This window comes from Panthera leo, chromosome D4, assembly GCF_018350215.1.
Source record: "Panthera leo isolate Ple1 chromosome D4, P.leo_Ple1_pat1.1, whole genome shotgun sequence".
Lineage (NCBI taxonomy): Eukaryota > Metazoa > Chordata > Mammalia > Carnivora > Felidae > Panthera > Panthera leo.
Window position 1 is genome coordinate 4,415,453 of NC_056691.1, and position 19,992 is coordinate 4,435,444.

The window sequence follows — 19,992 nt, forward strand, 5'->3', positions numbered from 1 at the left end:
CCTACTGCAAACATTCACCAATCTCAGATATTTCATAATTCGAGAGCAGAAAGTCAACAAAAGTTTATAGTCGGGAAGAGATAACAAGTGAAAGCACATGATACTATTACAAACGTTTTAATGAATACTTTATATCGGTATTTAGTGTATTTCTCATGTTGCCTTTACTTTTATTTTAGAGAATGTGAAAATATTGGCTACCGCCATCTCTCAAACCTTATTTTGCCCTGAACATCCCAAGCTATTCAAATGGAAACTCTAATCAAGGGGTTTCCAGGAACCTGAACGTCAAGACCCTGTCAAGACCCTGACTGGTCGTAGCTGGGGAACCCAGCGCTCACCCAAGCGACTGCATTGTTGCACATGACATTGGTACGAGAAGTACGCATTGTAGAGCCTTCTGCAGGATCGTTCATCCACCACACAAGAGAAAAGGGCACTTTCACTGCATGTTTAGAGACACGGCCTCCATGGGCCAGGCATGTAGCATCTTCCCGTGGAGCTCAATGGACCTCAGCCTGGCTTCTCTAGCCGTAGGTGAGGGCCCAGGGCTCGGGGAACGGACTTGGACCAGCAAAGGGGAGAAAGAAATTGAGTCTGGACCAGGGCGGGGGAAGCTCACTATAGACTGCAGGCCGGTCTGCACCCAGTGTTTCTATGGCCCTCGAGTTAAAATTGGTCATTCCTTTTTTCTAAAGCTTTATAAAAATAAACGTTAAAGAACTGTCATATATTTGTGTGTGTGTGCGTGTATATATATATATATACAGACGTATATACATACCTAAGACAAAGACTATGAGAGGCCCAGAAAGCCTAAAATATCTGGCCCTTTACCGAAAACTTTGCTGGACCCTAGTCTAGACCAAGTCTGGCTCCCAAGGGAACCAACCCCTCAGAAACCAAGCTGGGGTGCTAAACGGCAGGAGCCAGAAGCAGACTGCTGAACACTGCATCTGTTTCTAAGTTTAAGCTCTGCCTTCCAGCTTCTGCAGCCGCACGGAGCCTCAGCCACGGTTACAGGTTCGATTACCCCCCCAGCTCCCCGGTGCCCTCGTCCGCGCCAAGGCAGCGGGACCTCACTGGGCAGGGCTGGCGAGGGGCCTGAGGACAACGGCCCGGGCCAGCCTCCTCTGCAGGGGCCCGTTCTCCCCTCTCCCCAAGAGAGGCTCTGCTCCTCTGAGACATGCCTGCAATTTAGAAAGGTCAGCTTAATAACAGAACTTGAACAAGTCACTATTCTTCCCCACAAGCCACCTACACATGGACTGTATCAAAACATAAGCTCACTTTACTTAACCGTGACACTCTGCCAGTTTTACCTCCTCAACAACCAGAATCTTTCAGTTCTTGGTCCCATAAGTTCAGTACCTTCGACGGTCCAGGCACTGTTCTGATAATGGGTCCCTGCCCTAATTCCAGGGAATCAGAGGGTCTGCAGAAGCGGCCCAATCACAAAATCACAAGTAAAAAAAATACATTCTGGAACCGAAAAGCGCCAAGAAGAAGCTAAAATAGGAAACTGTGGCGGAGGGTGGGGGGAGCAGGGAGGGCTGCTTGGGCCAAAATGACAAGGGAACAGCTCCCTAAGGAGATGACATTTGTGCAGAGGTCTTTCCAAGCTAAGGGAACAGAGGGTCTGACAGGAGGAGTTCTGTCAAGCACAGGCCAAGGTCGGGCGGAGCAGAGGGAGAAAGAAGGTGGGAGATGGGGCAGCGGGGGGGAGTGGCCAGAGCGGCAAGACCGTATAGACTTGGTATCAGTTTCCTACAAATAACTGCCAGCTCGGTGGGATCATCCTACAGGTCTGGGTCGGAAGCGTAAACTGGAGGCTTTCCCAACTCCTGGAGGCTGTCCACACTCCTTGGCTTGCGGCCCCTTCCCTGCACCTCTACAGCCTTCCCATCATCCTCTCTCCTCCCAGATTCCAACCCTCCTGCCTCCCTCTTATGCAGACTCTATCCTTACACTGGGCACACCAAACAATCCAGGGTGATCTGCCCCTACCGCCACATAAGGTCAGACATATTTATAGGTTCCACGGGTTAGGGCATGGACAACTTTGGGGGGCCATTATCCAGCCCACCACACACTTTATTCCTGAGGATTATTTAAAACAGGACTGGGCTGTGTTGTGGGGGGACATGCTAACGTGCTACAGTGGGACAGGGGTGGACTCAGGGATATATCAGCAGATTACTACTAATACATACTTCCTATTTCTTCAAAAGAAATACTATCTATAGAGCCTAAAATATTACTTGGGAATTTTTTTTAATGGAAATAGGGTTAGAAATGAATTAGCAACAGCCAAAAATTACTTCTTCAGAAAGGCCGTGGGTACTCTTGAGTCCTTTTTAATGGCATCTCTGGCATGCTCAAATGAAAAACTTAAAATTAATTATAACATTAAGAGCTTATATTAGGAAAGAAAAAGGGTTTAAAAATCAATGAACTAAGCTTCCACCTTAAGAAGCTAGAAAATACGGAATAAATTAATACCAAAGCAAATAGAGGAAAGAAAAAAAAAATGAAACTCAAAGCCAGTTCTTTGAAAAGATCAACAAAAATAATAAATGTTTTATCAGAGTTTAAGAAAAAGACACAAATTATCAATATCAAAAGTGAAAGATATCACTGTAAGTTCAGTCGATATTAAAAAGATAATAAAGGAATATCATGAAATTTATGCCAATAAATTTGAACACTTAGATAAAAACAGATAATTTCTTTACGACACAAACTACCCAAACTTAAGAAGAAACTGACAACTTGAACAGCCATATGACCACTAAAGTGATTAAATTCACAGTTAAAAATCTTCTCACAGAGAAAATTGGACCAGATGACTTGGATTTTACCAAATAACTAAATAAGAAATAATACCAATTCTATTCAACCTCTTCCAGCAAAACAGAAGAAATGAAATTGGAACACTTCCCAATTCATTTGATGAGACCAGCAATACCCTCACACCAAAAACAGACACAGACACTACAAGAAAACTACCCCTCATCAATTTCCCTCCTAAACACAGTTGTAAAATTCCTGAACCAAACTGTAGCATACCAAATCCAGCAATATATAAAAACAGGAACACATCATGACCAAGAAGGGTTCATTCCAGGAATACAAGGTTGTTTTAATAGCTGAAAATCAATCGATAAGTAACCATTAAACACTGGGGAAAAAAGGTATCATCTTAATAGATGTAAAAGAAAGAGATTTGACAAAATTCAACACTTATTCATGATAAAAATAAAAAAACCTCAACAAACTTGGAATAGAACTGTTTTCAACCCAATTAAAAGCAAATTTATGAAAATACTACAGCAAACATTATACTTATTGGTGAAAGACTGAATGCCTTCCCTCCCCAGCTGAGACAAGGCCAGAACGGACATTCTCATCACCTTTATTCAGCACTGTAATGAAGGTCTCAACTGATGTAATTAAAAAAAAAAAAAGGCCAACATACTAAAAAGGAAGAAGTAAAACTGGCTACAGATGACTATCTACATAGAAAAATCCCAAGGAATCTACAAAAAAAAAATGATTCCTAGAACTAAAAAGCGAGGTTAATAAAGTTGCAGGATACATAGTTAATATATGAAAATCAACTGCATTTCCACATGCTAATAATAAAAAACCAGAAGTCTAAATAAAAAATGCCACTTACTGTAGCACCAAAAAACATGAAATACTTGGGAATAAATTTAACAAATATGTCCAAGACATGTACACAGTAACTGACACTGAGCAGCATAGACAGCCTTGGGTATAAATCACATGTATCTGGTCAATTGATTTTTTAGGAAGGTCCTAAGTTAATTCAATGGAGGAAAAGTTAACCTTTTCAATAAATGGTGCTAGAAGAATTGGATATGCACATGCAAAAAAGTTGTGTGTTTTTTTTTTTTTAACCCTGTGGTATAATACAAAATATATTTGGTCTTTTTCACAGGATCCTGGCACAGAGCTCTAAAAATCCTTGAAATATCCTGAGTGATAGAAGTGTTTTTTTTTTTTTTTTTTTTGAAGTGTTTTTATTTTTATTTATAATGAGCCCCTCTCAACCACACCTGAGTTTATGCTAATGAGGTGACTGTTGGAAGGCCTCTAAATGGCTTCCGGATGGAGGCTGGTCACCAGAAAGACCAAGCCATAGTTAGAGGGTTGGGATTCTCAGCCCCACCCCTCAACCTTTGGGGAAGGGAAGGGGCCAGAGACTGAGTTCAGTCACCAAAGGCCAAGGTTTTAATCAATCATGGCTATGTAATGGAACCTCCATAGAAACCCATAAACAATGGGGTTCAGGGAGCTTTCAAACTATTGAACACATGTGTTAGGAGGGTGGCAGGCCCAAAAGGGGACATATTCTCAACACCAAATTAGGGGGTGAGGGGAGGGTCTCCACACCAATTCTCCAATTAGCTATACCAACTGAGTGTCCAACGATTTAATTCAATCTTGATGCTAACTCGACATTAGTACAGACCCTATAGGTTAAGGGCTCAGTCCCACGAGACTGCTTTCACATCACATGCCAGTCACCTGTCCCAGGAAGCACCCAAAATTTTAACTGACAAGCTATGAATTCAAGGGTCTCCAAAAACTCCTCCTCAGGTTCACTAATTCACTAGGATGATCCACAGAACTCAGGAAAACCCTTTACTTACATTTACCAGTTTATTGAAAAGGATACGCCTCAGGAAGAGCCCAACAGAAGAGATATACAGAGCAGGGTACAAGGAAGGGGAAACATGGAGCTTCCATGCCCTCTCTGGGCACACCACCTTGCCAAAACATCGATGTGTTCACCAACCTGGAAACTCCCCATTGTTTATGGGGTATTATAGAGTTTTCATTACATAGGCACAGTTGATTCAATCATTGGCCTTTGGTGATTGAACTCAATCTCCAGTTCCTCTCCCCTCTCCAGAGACTGGGGGCGGGCGGGGGGGGGGGGGGGGTAGGACTGAAAGTTCTAACCCTCTAATCCCATGATTGATCTTCCTGGCAACCAGCCCATACCCTAAAGCTATCTAGGACCCCTGAAACCCCAGACTTGAATCAACTCTTTAGTATACGAAAGGCACTCTTCTCACTCAGGAAATTCCCTGGGTTTTAGGAGTTCTGTGCCAGCAATCTGGGGCAAAGACCAAATGCATATTTTATTATACCACAATACCTAAATCTACATCTTGCAACATAAACGAAAATTAACTCAATGCATCAAAGGTCTAAATGTAAAATATAACAACTAAAAAAACTTCTAGAAGACAACATAGTTTGAGAAAGTCTTTGTGCTGTGGAGGAAGAAAATATTCTTAATTCACAAAATAAGTACAAGCTCCATAAAATACAAATGGATAAATAAAACTTCAAATAAAAACTTTCGTTGTTCATAACAAACTGTTAAGAAAAAGGCAAGTTATAGAGTAGCAGAAAATACTTGCAAAACATACATGGGATAAAGGCCTTGTAGCAGGAATATGTAAAGAAGTCTACAACTCAGTAACAAGACATTCTGATAAAAACAAGGGGAAAAGATCTAGCTGAACACTTCACCAAAAACAAAAACAAACAAACAAAATACATGTGACAAAAAAGCACCGGAAAAGACGCTCACAACCATTAGCCATTACACAAAGTCAAACTAAAACCACAGTGACATATAACCACATGCCCATTACGATGCCTAAAATTAAACTTAAAACGGACAGCATCAAGCACCGGCGGGGACGTGGAACACCCAGAAGTCTCATACATTACTGGTGGGAATGCAAAGTGGCAGTCACTCTAGGAGACAGTTGGCAGTTTCTTACAAAATGAAACACAGGTATGAACTAGGAGGCAGTTGGCAGTTTCTCACAAAGTGAAACACAGGTATGAAAACCCAATAATTCTACTCCCAAGTATTTATCCAAGAGAAATAAAAACTGTTCCCATAAAAAGACTTGTATGTGAATGTTCACAGAAGCAGTACTTACAAAAGCCAAACTACTGGAAAAACCCACAAGTAGATAAACCGTGGGCTATGCATACAACGGATCACTCAGCACATACAACAAACACACCGCACTGAAACAAGACTACTGCAACACATCACACAGTGAACCTCAAAGCATTATGCTAAGTGAGGAAGCCAAAAGCAACCATCACCTAGAGTAGGATTCCATTTAGGAGACACTGTTTGGGGTTTTTTTTTTAAGTTTTATTAAAACTTAAATGTCTACACCCAGCATGAGGCTGAACTCATGACCCTGAGATCAAGAGTCACATGCTCTTCCTACAGAGCCAAGCTGGGCACCCCAGAAGACATTTGAGAAGAGGCAAAACTATCGGAAGAGCAAGGGAAAGAGGGGTCGAAGGGGTCAGAGTTGGGGAAGACACTAACAACAAACGGGCACGAGGAAGATTTTTAAGTGATGAACATCCTCAAGAGACCATACTACGACCACGGTCTAAATATCTGCCAACACTCAGCAACTACATACTTAGAATCAGTACTTTTTTTTTTTTTTTAAGTTTTTATTTTATGTAAGTAATCTCGACATCCAAAGTGGGGCTCAAACTCACAATCCCAAGATCAAGAGTCACACACTCCACTGACTGAGCCAGCCAGGGGCCCCTAGAATTGGCACTTTATTGCAAGTAATTCCGTATCTCAATAAAATAGATTATTTTAACTCAAAAAAACTGCTAGATAACAACAGAACCCTATGCTACACTATTAGGAATCTGTGGGCATCTACCCTTTTACTTTATTTATCACACTTCCTAGGGGACTGACATTTAAGCACATAAATACAACGTAGCCTGATATTCTGAAACAGGATCAAACAGAGAACTTCACTAGTCAGAGGCCCCACATGACATCTGTCTCTGCTTGAACAATACGCACAACATTCAACAAAGCATGTTGACAGTTTTAGTGAGAAGTTTGTAGTCAAATCATAATTTAGTAGAATTCAAAAGCAGAAGCAAAACTACCTTTACTTTAAAAAAAAAAAATCCCACACTAGTATGTATAATTCAGCGAAACACTCAATTTAGAGTTCTACATATAAGATCAATTACCAAGAATTGTTATAATCTATTTTAGTAATTTCAAAGGAAAAAAGAATCCTTAAATCCTTATTCTCAGTAATTTCTCATAAAATCTCATTTCAAAAATTTGATGGTAAAACCAGTACACATGTCCTTTAGTACCTAGTGTTAGAACACCAGAACAAAGATAAATGGCGAGGGTTACACATTCACATCAACTTCCGTACCCAGAGAACTTTTTCACAATTTCATTAGAGGCAATATATTAAAATTGTGAAACAGAAGTATTTCCGCTTTCCTTTGTGTGTGTATGTGTGTAAGACAAACATTTTTTAAATGAACGGGGTGTGCCTGAGTGGCTAGGTCAGTTAGGCGTCCAACTTCGGCTCAGGTCATGATCTCGTGGTTCACAGGTTGGGCTCTGTGCTGACAGCTCAGAGCCTGGAGCCTGCTTCCGATTCTGTGTCTCCCTCTCTCTCTGTCCCTCCCATGCTCACTCTCTCTCTCTCAAAAATAAAATAAAAATATTAAAAAAAATTTTTTTTTTCATTTTAAATGAACACATAATATGTAGACTGTGCAGGGAAGACAGCACACAGTTTGGCCGATCTCTGATCTAATCTACACAGCCCGGGCTTCACGTGAACTTGGACTATCAAGATGACAGGTCTCAGTATTCTAAGAGAAGAACGGGCGAGCTGTGAACCCAGAAGCGGGGTGTCTAACCCACACGGAAGCGTATGCTTCAGTGATTCCCAAGCTGGAGTCGTGCTGAGGATATGGCATGGGATCTGAAAACACGCATGTACCGGAAACGGCGTGCACAGCCAAGATAATCACACTTTTTCCTCTATCTAGACGTCACTGTGAATAACAGAAGATTCACTTAAAAACAGCGCTAAACCCAGAGTGGCATTCTGACATCACAGAACTTCTCAATCAACGTAGCACCACTATGAGGCCTGTGTACACGAAATGTTCAGAATTTAAAAGAGAGACCTCATGCTCCAAAGGATTAGAAATCACCGGTATGGTCAAAACACCAACCACCACCTGCCCTAGGGGTCAGGAGTAGTTCCAGCTGAGCCACCACCTTCAACCAGGCCCTTAACCTCACAGGGATTCTGTACAATGAAGGCATCGGAATTGTTCTGTCAAGTCCTCTTATTCTAAAAATTTTCCAGTAACAGTACTGTTATTGTTGTAACAATAATTCAGAAACTCAGTTAATGTCACAATTTCAGGAGCCAAAACCAAAATATACTAACATACCTGGTGGTTTCTTTTTCCAAATTTACTTACTTTATATATATTAATTTGCTTGATACAACTCGCTACTGTAAGATAATTATTTTACAGACAGCGTGGCGGTGGCGACAAGACCACAGGGCTCCTAGGCCACGGCCACCATCTCACCAGAGCCGCGTGCACAGCTCCAGTGTAACGGCCTGACGTCCTACACACGCCGCTGCCTCTCTCAGCACGCGCTTCCCACGGGCTACCACAGTCCCCAGGTCACTTTAAATAGTGCCTCCTTGTATCAGTGTGCATATCTGCCTGCGTCTGTACAGTGAAATACGGGAAGGATTGAAAAGAATCTAATAAAAATTCATATTTTTATTAGGAGAAGAATGAGCAGGGGGTAAGGGTGGGATTTCTCTCTTTGTATACATTTCATACATTTTGTATGCATTTTGACCTACTGCCTATTTTTTTTTTAAATAAAACTTTATTTTAAAAATTGGAATGTAAGCGAAATACGGTTATTGAGTTTAAAAGAGTCTATTTAAAGGGGAAGTCAGAAATCACTCCATCCAACCTCCAGGGCACCTGGGGATTGCTTTCATGGTGTTTACTCATCTGCTTTCTGGCGTATTAGGAAAAGGACGTAAATTGGGGCGCCTGGGTGGCTCAGTCGGATGAGCGGCCGACTTCAGCTCAGGTCACGATCTCACGGCCCGTGAGTTCGAGCCCCGCGTAGGGCTCTGTGCTGACAGCTCAGAGCCTGGAGCCTGTTTCAGATTCTGTGTCTCCCTCTCTCTGACCCTCCCTCGTTCATGCTCTGTCTCTCTCTGTCTCAAAAATAAATTAAAAAAACATTAAAAAAAAAATTTTTAAAAAGGAAAAGGACGTAAAAAGAATGAGCAGAAGTCAGGGGCCAGAGACACGATCAGGACACAGGGGGCGGTGGAAGACAACTCAGAGAAGCCGCACACCATCCAGCGGCCCCTGACTCACGGGGAAAAGGTGGGTTAATCTCAGCAAGTACACACTGAGTCCCCCTTCCGGCCCAGTTCCCCCGAGCACAACGATGACCTTCAAAGAAGAAAAAAAAGGAGTTCCTGTCCTCAAGAAATCGGAGGCAAGACCACTTCATAAGCCTTAGGTTTTGGGAAACAAACACATGCCCCTGGGATACAGATGGATGGAGAAGAGAACAGAAACCTCCAAGGGGGGAAAAAAGGGGAGGGAGACAGAGGGACTGGGCGGCAAGGCGGCGGGGGGGGGGGGGGCTAAGAGAATAATCAGTAAACGAGGACACTGTTTTCAAGCATTTTGTTTTAGAATGTTACTACTCCAGAACAGAAATTAAACCTCTCATTTTTGAAAGTCTGTATTCTTCAACAATAATAAATGAGGCCTGACTAAATTCAGACTTTTATATTGGTGATAAAACTAGGATAAATTTAAGCATTCATTTTAACTATGCAAAAACATTTTACTTATCTGGACTTATAATTATCGTCCATATTAATAATGACATATCATTACCATAATGACATAATAATAACACATTAATAATGACAGACCTATCTCTCAAATATACGTAGGGAAAAAAACCTTTCAGAGAAATCTGAACGAACAGCTCCACTATATACACTGAGTTACTAAAATAAATGACTTGCCCCAATTTCTCCTACAATTCAAACATTGGTTTTTGGGTTTTTTTTGTTTTTTGTTTTTTTTTTTTTTTTTTTAACAAAATACAGTCACAGGGGCGACTGGGTGTCTCAGCTGGTTAAGCGTCCAACTCGATTCCAGCTCAGGTCACGATCTCATGGTTCATGAGACAGAGCCCCGCATCAGGCTCTGCACTGACAGCCCAGAGCCTGCGTGGGATTCTCTCTCTCTCCATCCCTCTCCCTCTGCCCCTTCCCTGCACACTCGCTTGCTCTCTCAAAATAAACTTAAAAAAACGAGTGACAAATCTCATGAGTTAAAATATACAGATTATCCTGATCATGCAAAAGTTGCAAAGCACATACAGCAGAGAAAATAAATCTGATTAACCCTTAAAAAAACAGTATTCAAGGCTAACTTGTTAATCTGGTAAGAAGCATTTGGTATATGATCTCGTACGTCCCCAAAAAGTCGACCTATAAAAAAAGAGCTGCGAACTGTACTAAACGTCAAGCCTTTTCCAAAGAATATTAATGACGTGAAGCAAAACAAATGGGCAGCAAACGAACAGGTAAAATACGAAGAAATCTACCAGCAGTCACAGTGTTACAGTGACTAGGCCCATTACCAGGAGACGGTAACACCACTTCCCTCCTGCCTTCACAGTGTCACTGTCACCGCTCAAACGTTCCTACCACTGCGCCTTCCTCGGAGGCCCCCAGACCGCTCTGCGTCCTTCTTCCCATCGAGGCCCCAGCAGCCCTCAGAGGTCCTAAGTGCGGGGACGGCCATCGCCACGTGTGAGCCTCAGTCACCTGGAGACATATTCACCTGGTCCTAGACTCACAGATAACGAGGGTCCTAACTGTCTCAGGGCGAGTCCTCCACATTTGGTTAATTGTACGCGAAGCCCTCACAAAAACAAGCAGCTCTGGTGCAGCGGCCACCGCAGTGTGCGGGGGAGGGGGGGGCAGCTTCCCCCACCCTCCCCTCCCTGGCAGACAGTGCTCCCTGCGGTGACGGGGTGAAGACGGCTAGAACGCCCTCACCCAGGCCCTCACCCAGGCAGCTCGGGAAAACCATCCCCCTCCCACCCCCGCCACTACCCAAGTGCAGTCAAACTAACGTTGTCAGGTGTCCCGCGTTCCACCGAAAGACACAACAGAACTCATTTACACGGAATGTTTCCTCAATACCACAAAGTTCTGCAGTACTTTAAGGTGGAAGCCACAGAGGCTGAAGCCCGAACGCCCGAGGACTCTTAAGAACGAAACTGATGAGTACTGGCCACAACAAAGACACCTCCCGAAACCTGTCGTCTGAAGTAGTGCTGTGTTCCCAGCATCGTGCTGGGGGTACTCGACGGGTTTGGTACTTGCTGAATGAATGAAGCACCGTAGGTCATTCCCTCAAATGCTTAATTATCTGCAGGGGATTATCTCATTTCTATTTTTACTGGAGAAAAAAAAAACTGTTGATGCTTCGGCCAACTTCTACGTTCATCTGCTTGTTGGTAAACAATGATACTGCACGTTATCAGCATTTGCCTTAATCGTCTGCAGCTTTTACTAGTTTTACTAATTGGAAAAGATTCATTCACTCTCAGGGCGTAGAAATAATTACAAACACGAAAAATGCAGGACGACTTAACCTTTAGCTGTTGGTAATACAGTACAACCGGGGGGAAAAAATCATACCTTTTGCTGCGGTGGATGCCAATCTAAAAATACAATCCGTGGACACATACTTAAGTAGGTGCTACTTCAAACACCCTTCAAAGCACATGTCTACATTTAACACTCTTTACTGAGGTGGCTTCTGCTACTCAAAGCATTTTTTGAGCAACAAATAAATACAGGGCACATTGTTGTAGGGAGGAGACTCAACTTTTCCCTCCCAGCTGATCTTTCATAAGTACCATGCATTATTATAAATACTTTAATGGCTCAAATTATGTTTTCAACTTCCCCAACAATCAACATGTTGCCAAAGTTTCTCAACTAATACAGACAAAGCATTTTTTCTCTTGTAAAACGGTAAAAACAAAGAAATTGTCGGTAATGCGACTTAAATCACAGAACACTTTTTAAAGGAAAACAGGTGATCACTGAGGGAAAGTCAATTTCATAATAAGATTTATTTACATACCAGCACAGAATATCCCTGGAACTTCGCTCCTGACTATTATGGTCCGTACTTTCTTATCAGATTTCAAAGCATCCACAGCTTTTGAGAGCTAAACAGATACAGGGAGGGCAAGGAGAAACAAAGAGGAAAAATCACTTTCAGGTTGACGTCAACACTGCATCTTAATATTAGAAGCAGACAGTTTAATGTTTACACTCACCATTTTTACCAGATTTTTACTGAATGAGTTTTTGGCATAAGCTCTGTTTATTCCAAGCACCACAATTCCTAGTCAAGAAAAAAAGGCACACCGGAGTTAGTGAACTCGCAGGGCACAGACTCCCACACACACAGCTAGTAGACTTGGGACTTAGGAAATCTGCCCCTTCCTTGAGGGTCACACCAACAGCTTCGTCCTGATTTTTGTGTTTACCCTCCTTTTCAAGATAAGCACATTTTTAAAGACGGTGGTAGATGTACGTAACCTGTAAAATCAGCCTAGTAATCAATGCCCACCTCTTCTGCCTGTTAGAGGAGAACTTTACGACATCGTGATGCTTTCAGTTCACCCCTTCCTAAGCACCACCAAGATAATCCGCACATTGTACTAAATTCACTCATGGGTGAGAAGAATCCTCCGCTACAGAACACTGTCTAAAATATGGTCTCATCACCTTCAAGTACATGCGGAAGAAACAGCTGACGAACCCTTATCACAGGCAAGCCCTGCAGATCAGCTTTTCGGCTCGTCAGTATCCTCACTCACGCTGTCTGTCATCCCGTCCCCAGTATCTCCATCCCAGTTTCTCTCCTGACTCTGTCCCCCACACTCAACCCGAAGGCGCGTCCACTTACAAGTCCAACCAGTGATTCAGCCTCAGTCTAGAAAAGCAGAGTTCACTCCCCGGGAAGTTGCGCTCTCCCTCCTGAGGTTCCTGACTCAGACCAGCCTCCCATTCCAACTGCTTCAGTCTGATCAATTTCCCAAGAACAATTATGCATAGAATCCACCCCCTGCTTAAAATCCTTTATTTATTTGCTTCCGAAACATTTGCGTTCAGAGCCCTACAGAGCCTGTACTTGACCTTGCCTGTCCCCGGAGTGAGCACAAAGGTTCCCTGTGTAACAGGAATGCCTTCCAACTCTTTGGGGGTGGGGGTGGGGGGGTATGACCCTTATTTGTTACTAAGTTACACTGAAGACAACAACATGTACACACGTCTTCTCTATGCAAGACATTGTGCAAACCTACTTTGCAAAGAAAGTGCAAAGATAAACTTCACTCACGGAATAAATTTTCAAGAATTCTAAATGCTCTCAGCATGGAGAAAATCAGAAAGAACCTGGATGTGGGGCAGGCTCTGCATGAAACCCCACACTGACCTCGGGTAGGCCCCCCACTCAAGGACAAGAGCCGTCACTAACCGAGCACTTGCTGACACTGTTCCCAGGGCCTTATGTTTATCGAGTCACGTGATGCCCACACAACCCAAGAGGTGGACACTGCTTTCATCCTACTGGAGAGAAGGAAGAAACTGGGCCTCGGGGAAGCTAGACCGCCAACCACCTCCACAGCTGAATGAATGACGCGGCTACAGCGTTCAAGCTTCCGCTTCCTCACGAACGAAACCCACCGGGTAAGACCAGACACGTCATTTATTCAGCTGTGTCGAATACACATTACGGTGCTCAGCCCTCAGGGAACTCGAGTCTAGGAAGGGACGACAAACGATAAAAAACGTACAATTCGAAATGCTTTACATGCTGTAAATGGTGCTCCAGTAACTTCTAACCAGAACCGTTAAGATACGGGGGCTGCAGTCCAGCCAAGAGAGAACAGGTTTAGCTGAGGTCAACAGAGTCAGGACAGGAAGCAAGAGGGTTCAAGAAGTAGAATTTCAGTGAGTTAGTGATTGACCGGACTGAGAACTGACCGCACCGGAACGTGTTAGGAGCGTCTACGAGGTTTTCACTTCAGCTGTTGGATGACAGATGACATTTCAAGACAGAACCATAAAAAAACAAGAACCAAGGTGAGGGTGGAAAGGGCGAGAGTTCACGAATTTGGTTTCGAATTCAAGTGAATCTGACGTGCCTTTGAGATATCCACGTAGGTATCAACTCTTAAGGGTACATAGAGGCTAAGAACGCAGGCTCTGAGGTCTGGTTACTAGCGCTGAACTCCCAGGCCAATGCTTACTAGCTGTGTGACCTTGGGCAAGTTACTTAACTAACCCCCCTGACCTCTGTTGAGATACGAATGGTTCCCAACTCTGTGGGACTGGTGTGAGTGAGGATCAGTGATAAAACAGACGTAAAGTTTACAACGTAAGCGTTCAATGATTATTGTTCCTCCTAACACGCTTTGATGCAGTAGAGTATTACCATGATCTGTTGATACGGAAGCTTCTAGAAAATGTATTTCCATACAGAAATAAAGAGTGGTGTGCTACGGCTTTGGTCATGGTTGATACTGAACATAAGTGAGATCGGAGAGTATCTTCTGCTGGTGCTGATCTACATAAATGGGTCACACATATTTCCTTTATCTTCTTCATTCAGCCATAAAGAACTTTATCAAGATATTCTTTTTAGTGAATAACATTCTGTGAAATGAATTTCCATTATTTAGTTTCATTTGATGAGCATTTAAACTGTTTCTGAATTTTCCTTAAAAAAAGAAAAGAAAAGCAATAAAATAAAACAAACCATTCCTAAACTGTCCTAAGTCCTACAATCCTGAATTTTCCTAAATCCTACAATGCTGCAATAAACATTCTTCAAGGTTTCCTTTCCACAGGTGTGTAAGTATTTCTGACAAGTATCAAGAAGTAGAAAGTCTAGGTGCGCATTCTTAATTTTAACAGATACTCCTAAAAAATATCGTCCCTATTAACTGCCTGGCCAAAGCACTAATACCAGTTTGTTCACAACAGCAGACCTCAATGGGATGAAAAACCTCTTAGAAGACATTTGGAAAATGTAAAGGAGCATCTTGAAACTGTGACCAGGTGGAATCCAGGGTTGGCAGGGACTGAAATTTCTAAAATTTAAGGAGCCCCTGTAAGTAAAAGAATACAAAATTACACACACGGAATTAGGGACAGATGTAAATATTGAAACCTTCAGAATTTTAAAAACTTGAGAAATAGTACATTTTCTTTCCAATTACATATCTGAACTACACAAGGTCACGTCCTTCCCTCTGTATATGAATTTTTGCACATATCAATAATTTGAAAAAATATACAAAACCAATCAAATGGAATTGGAAAGAGGAAAATGGAATTGGAATTAACCCCAAAGAGTCAAAACAATCTTGAAAAAGAAAAACTAAGTTTGAAGTCTTAGTTGAAGGACTTAATCAGGACACTTCCTAATTTTAAAACTTACTACAAAGCTACAGAAAAAAGCCAAAACAAAACCAAAAACAAAAACACCAGTGTGCTACTGGCGTGAGAACAGACATACAGACCAACGGAATTGAACCGAGTCCACAAATAAACACCTACGCTTATGGTCAACTGGCTTGTGGAAAAGGTACAGAGACCATTCAATGCTAAAAGAACAGTCTTTTCAACAAATAGCAGTGGGACAACTAGGTATTAGCCCGCAAAAGAATGAAATTGGACCCTGTCCTCACACCACGTGTAAAAATTATCTCAAAACAGACCTGAGACATAGTGTGAGAGCTAAAACTGTGACTCTCTCAGAAGGAAACACAGTTCCACATCTTCAGGACCTTGGGCCAGGCAACAGTGTCTTAAATAGATTTGACAACAAAACCACAAGCAACAGAACAGATAAATCATAATTCATCAAAACTATCAAGAAAAAGTGAAAAAAAAAACCGCGCAGAATAGAAAATATTTGCAGATCGTACATCTGACACGGGGTTAATAGCCAGATTATAAAACAATTTTTACTACCCACCACAAAAAGATAAACGAATGGGCACAAGGTTTAAATGCAGATTTCTAAGGGAGATACACAAACGCCCAACAAGCAACATCATTTGTCATCAGGGAAAAGCAAATCAAAACCACAACGAGGCATCGCTTCACCGCCAGCAGGTCGGCCACGATGCAAAACCGTGGAAACAAGTGCTGGCGGGGGTGTGGGGAAACAGGACCCCTGGGGCACTGCTGGTGACACCTGAAAATGGTGCAGCTGCTGTGGGAAACCGTGTGGCAGATCCTCCAAAAACGACACACGGCCCGTTGATTCTACTCCTAGGTATCCACCCAAGAGAAATGAGCACATACGTTCAAACAAATGGCTATACACTGGTGTTCAGCAGCATTCTTCGTATCTAAAAAGTAGAAACAAAATGTGGCATATCGATTCGATGGACTAAAAAGTAAGAACGGTGGATAAGATTACCATTCACAGCAAGAATGCAAGAAATGGTTAATGTCTTGAAAACAAAGGGCTGGGACCCTCCCATGGTGCTTTCATTGTTTAATTTTACCACCATGTGCATATATTTTTACTTTAGAAGTTTTGTAAACTTCAATAATTTAGCTATTGTTACTAAACAGGACATGTAATTACAGGACATGTAATACACAAAGTACTGAAAACCAGTGACAGAAAGAATATCTCCGATAAACCACATACAAACCTAGCTTCTTCCAAATATACCATTAAAAAGTGAAAAAAATGGTGGCACCTGGGTGGCTCCGTCGGTTAAGCGTCCGACTTCAGCTCAGGTCATGATCTCACGGTGAGTTCCAGCCCCACATTGGGCTCTGTGCTGACAGCTCAGAGCCTGAAGCCTGCTTCAGATTCTGTGTCTCCCTCTCTCTCTCTGCCCCTCCCCTGCGCACACTCTCTCTTTCTCTCTCTCTCAGAAATAAAACATTTAAGTGAAAAAAAACAATTTTTTACGAATCATTTATCTGATAAGGGACTTGTATCCATAATATATTAAAAACTATTACAATTCAACAATAAAAAGGCAAACAACCCAGGTAAAAAAAAAAAAAATGGGCAAAGATTTGAGATGTTTCTGTAAAGAAGATACACACGTGGCCAATAAACACATGAAAAGATATGCAACATCATGCACCATTAGAGAACTCCAAAACAAAGCCACAAGGAAATATCACTTCCAACGCACCAGGAGGACTACAATCAAAAAGCACAATGACCACAAGTATTGACCGGGATGCACAGAAAGGGGAGTCCTGAGGCCTTGCTGGTGGGCATGTGAAATGCCGCAGCCACGCTGGAAAAGTCTGGTAGTTCATCCATATGCTAATCACAGAATTACCAGAGAACCCAGCAATTCCACCGTATGGAAATGAAACGTCCACAAAACCGTACACGAATTTTCTAAGCAACGTTGTCCACAATACTCCAAAAGTGGAAACAACCGAAATGTGTATGAATGATGAATAAACAAATTGTGGTCTGATCTACCCAAAAAATGGAATGTCATCGAACCATAAAAAGAGATGAGGTACCGATACATGCTACCGCAGGGATGCACCTTGAAAACATAATGCTCAGTGGAAAAATCCACAAAAAACCATAAATTATTTCCTCATATGAAATGTCCAACATACACAAAGCTACTGAGAGAGAAAATAGACAAATGGGTCCTATTCGGGGGGGGAGACAGGGTATGAGAATGGGGAGTCGTGGCTAAAGAAAACAGGGCTTCTCTCTGGACTGATAAAAATGTTGCAAAATTGGATTGTGGGGATGTTTGCACAACTCTCTACACACACTGAAATTAACTGTACACTCTGAATTTTGTGGTACGGGACTATGGGTCAGTAAAGATTTAAAAATATATACATCTTAATATACGTGTTTATCAACATAATTCCCATGCCATAAAACGTATGAAAATATGTTGTTAAAAACATGAGAAAAATACATGACAGAAATCAATCTGCTGAAAATGAAAAGTAAGTAGATGTAGGAAGACCAGCCAGCCCACCCCAGCGACAGTCCGCCTGGGAGAAGGTGCTGGCTCGGACAAGAGCCGTGTTGGTAAGGAAGCACGTGGAGGAAAGTGGAAAGCTTTCAAAGACACTCAGGAAGTCTTGATAACCTGGATACGAACGGTAAGCAAGGAGCAGGCATCAAGGATGCCTTGCATGACACAGTTGCTTATTTGTTCTATTTCTGCCAGAAGTTTTTCCAACGCGGTTCACAATGATCTCTGAAATGGGTCACAATGGGGGCCCCTGGGTGGCTCAGTCGGTTAAGCGTCCGACTTGGGCTCAGGTCATGGTCTTACCGTTCTTGTGTTCAAGCCCCGCATGGAGCTCTGTGCTGACAGCTCAGAGCCTGAAGCCTGCTTCGGATTCTGTGTGTCCCTCTCTCTCTGCCCCTCCCCTGCTCCCGCTGTCTGTCTCTGTCTGTCTCTGTCTGTCTCTGTCTCTCAAAAATAAACATTAAAAAAAAAAAACCTGAAATGGGTCACAATTATGAGTAGAAGCTTGCCAGACTGGGAGAAGTTTAGAAAGGGGAAGAGAGGTTATTTCATTCCAGGAGGTGCATGCAAAAGCAGAAAGCAAAGAGCGGGAAAAGTCAAAGCTTAGACGCAGCTAAAGGCAGACTGGAGAGGAGCCTGCAGGCAACTGGGAAGTCTCTAATGGAGCAGAGCAGTCATCCTTGGCCTAGAAAACAGGAACCCCAGGCACCAGTGGGAACAATAAACTGGGAAGGAGAATGACTGGCAGAAGCCGGCCTAAGGAGATGCCTTCGTAGACCAGGGCGAGGACTGATGTTCTAGAACTCCTGGTGCCCCGGACGACAGTACAAGAAATCACTGCTAAGGAAACGTGATTATATAACCGCGCTTCCCCAACAAACATAGAACCCAGACAGCAGAGGAGTGCTAATATAGCTCACATATTCTGCACTCACTCCCCGCCACCAGCCTCAAGAGGGCAAAGGACAATCTGCGGCTCCTCGTGTCAGAGGCTGCTGAGAGCCTCCAAGAGAAGCAAAGGCATCAGGAGACTCCTCGACCTGAGGATTCCTTGACCTCATGTTTTTCTTTGCACTGCTTAGTTATTGCGGGTTCACCAGTAAAGCACAGCATTTATCATGTTAGCCAAACCTGAGTGGTCATCCCTGCCAACTTTCGAAGGAAGCGGGGTCCATTTTCTTAAGAAGCCATGATTTCCTAATAGTGGATCTTTACATTTTGGGTAACTGTAAACATCTGAATTTCTTGAATTCTCATATGCTTTGATTTCTTCTCCTTAATCCAATTGATCCTAATTTAAGGACTTTCCAGTCATTTTGTGAAAGTTTACTTTCAACTTGCATTCATTTAAGTCATATATGATGAAGTTTTGGGGTGATGGGGGTTTGTGGAGTCCAGAGATGACAGCCAAGAAAGAATTCTTGAAGACATCTTCGGTGCAAAAAGGTGATTTTATTAAAGCATGGGGACAGAACCCATGGGCAGAAAGAGCTGCACTGGGGTCCCGATGGGTAACTCATTATACACCCTCAGGTTGGGAGGGGGTCAGGGATAGAGTAAGTCTCTTAAAGAATTTTGGAAGCAAGGTTTCCAGGACCTTGAGGGGCTAGCTGTTGCTAGGGAAACGCCATTTATTACTATTCAATAAAACCTCAGTCATGAGACCTTTCGGTCATGAGACCTATATGGAAGGGGGGGTATAGGCTGGGAGTATGATTGCCAGCATACATCTTGGGGCAGTTGAGATAAAGGAAGTAGACTTACAGGATCCTCGAGGTTGGGATAATGTTAAGCTAAGGTTCTCTTTTGCCCCTCGCAAAGGGTAGAGGGAGGTCACTCTGCCGGTTTCAAGGACTTGTCAAAGGGAATTTCATTTTTCATTTGCCTTAGTTTCCCACATCACCATGGCAAGCACTGAAACCCCTTTCCTTTGTTCTTGGGTAGCTGGGAGTGTCCAAGGA

The 19,992-nt window shown here is 42.8% G+C and overlaps 1 protein-coding gene across 10 annotated transcripts in view; it reads right to left on the reverse strand.

Moving 5' to 3' along the window:
- AUH (AU RNA binding methylglutaconyl-CoA hydratase) overlaps positions 1-19,992 on the reverse strand; it is a 208,369-nt gene that overhangs the window by 186,479 nt on the left and 1,898 nt on the right. For 8 of the 10 annotated variants that reach the window (XR_006195964.1, XM_042913421.1, XM_042913420.1 and 5 more), the window contains exons 2-3: positions 12,302-12,369; positions 12,103-12,190 (exon numbers count right to left, since the gene is read on the reverse strand). The exons of 1 other annotated variant lie outside the window; for it this stretch is intronic. Coding sequence is in view for 8 of the 9 variants with exons in the window: in XM_042913421.1 (XP_042769355.1) it covers positions 12,103-12,190; positions 12,302-12,369 (156 nt within the window). In the remaining variant the exon portion in view is untranslated. Of the gene's footprint in view, positions 1-12,102; positions 12,191-12,301; positions 12,370-12,936; positions 15,393-19,992 lie in introns of those variants that run through there. One more of the 10 variants, XM_042913425.1, reaches the window with a different exon arrangement.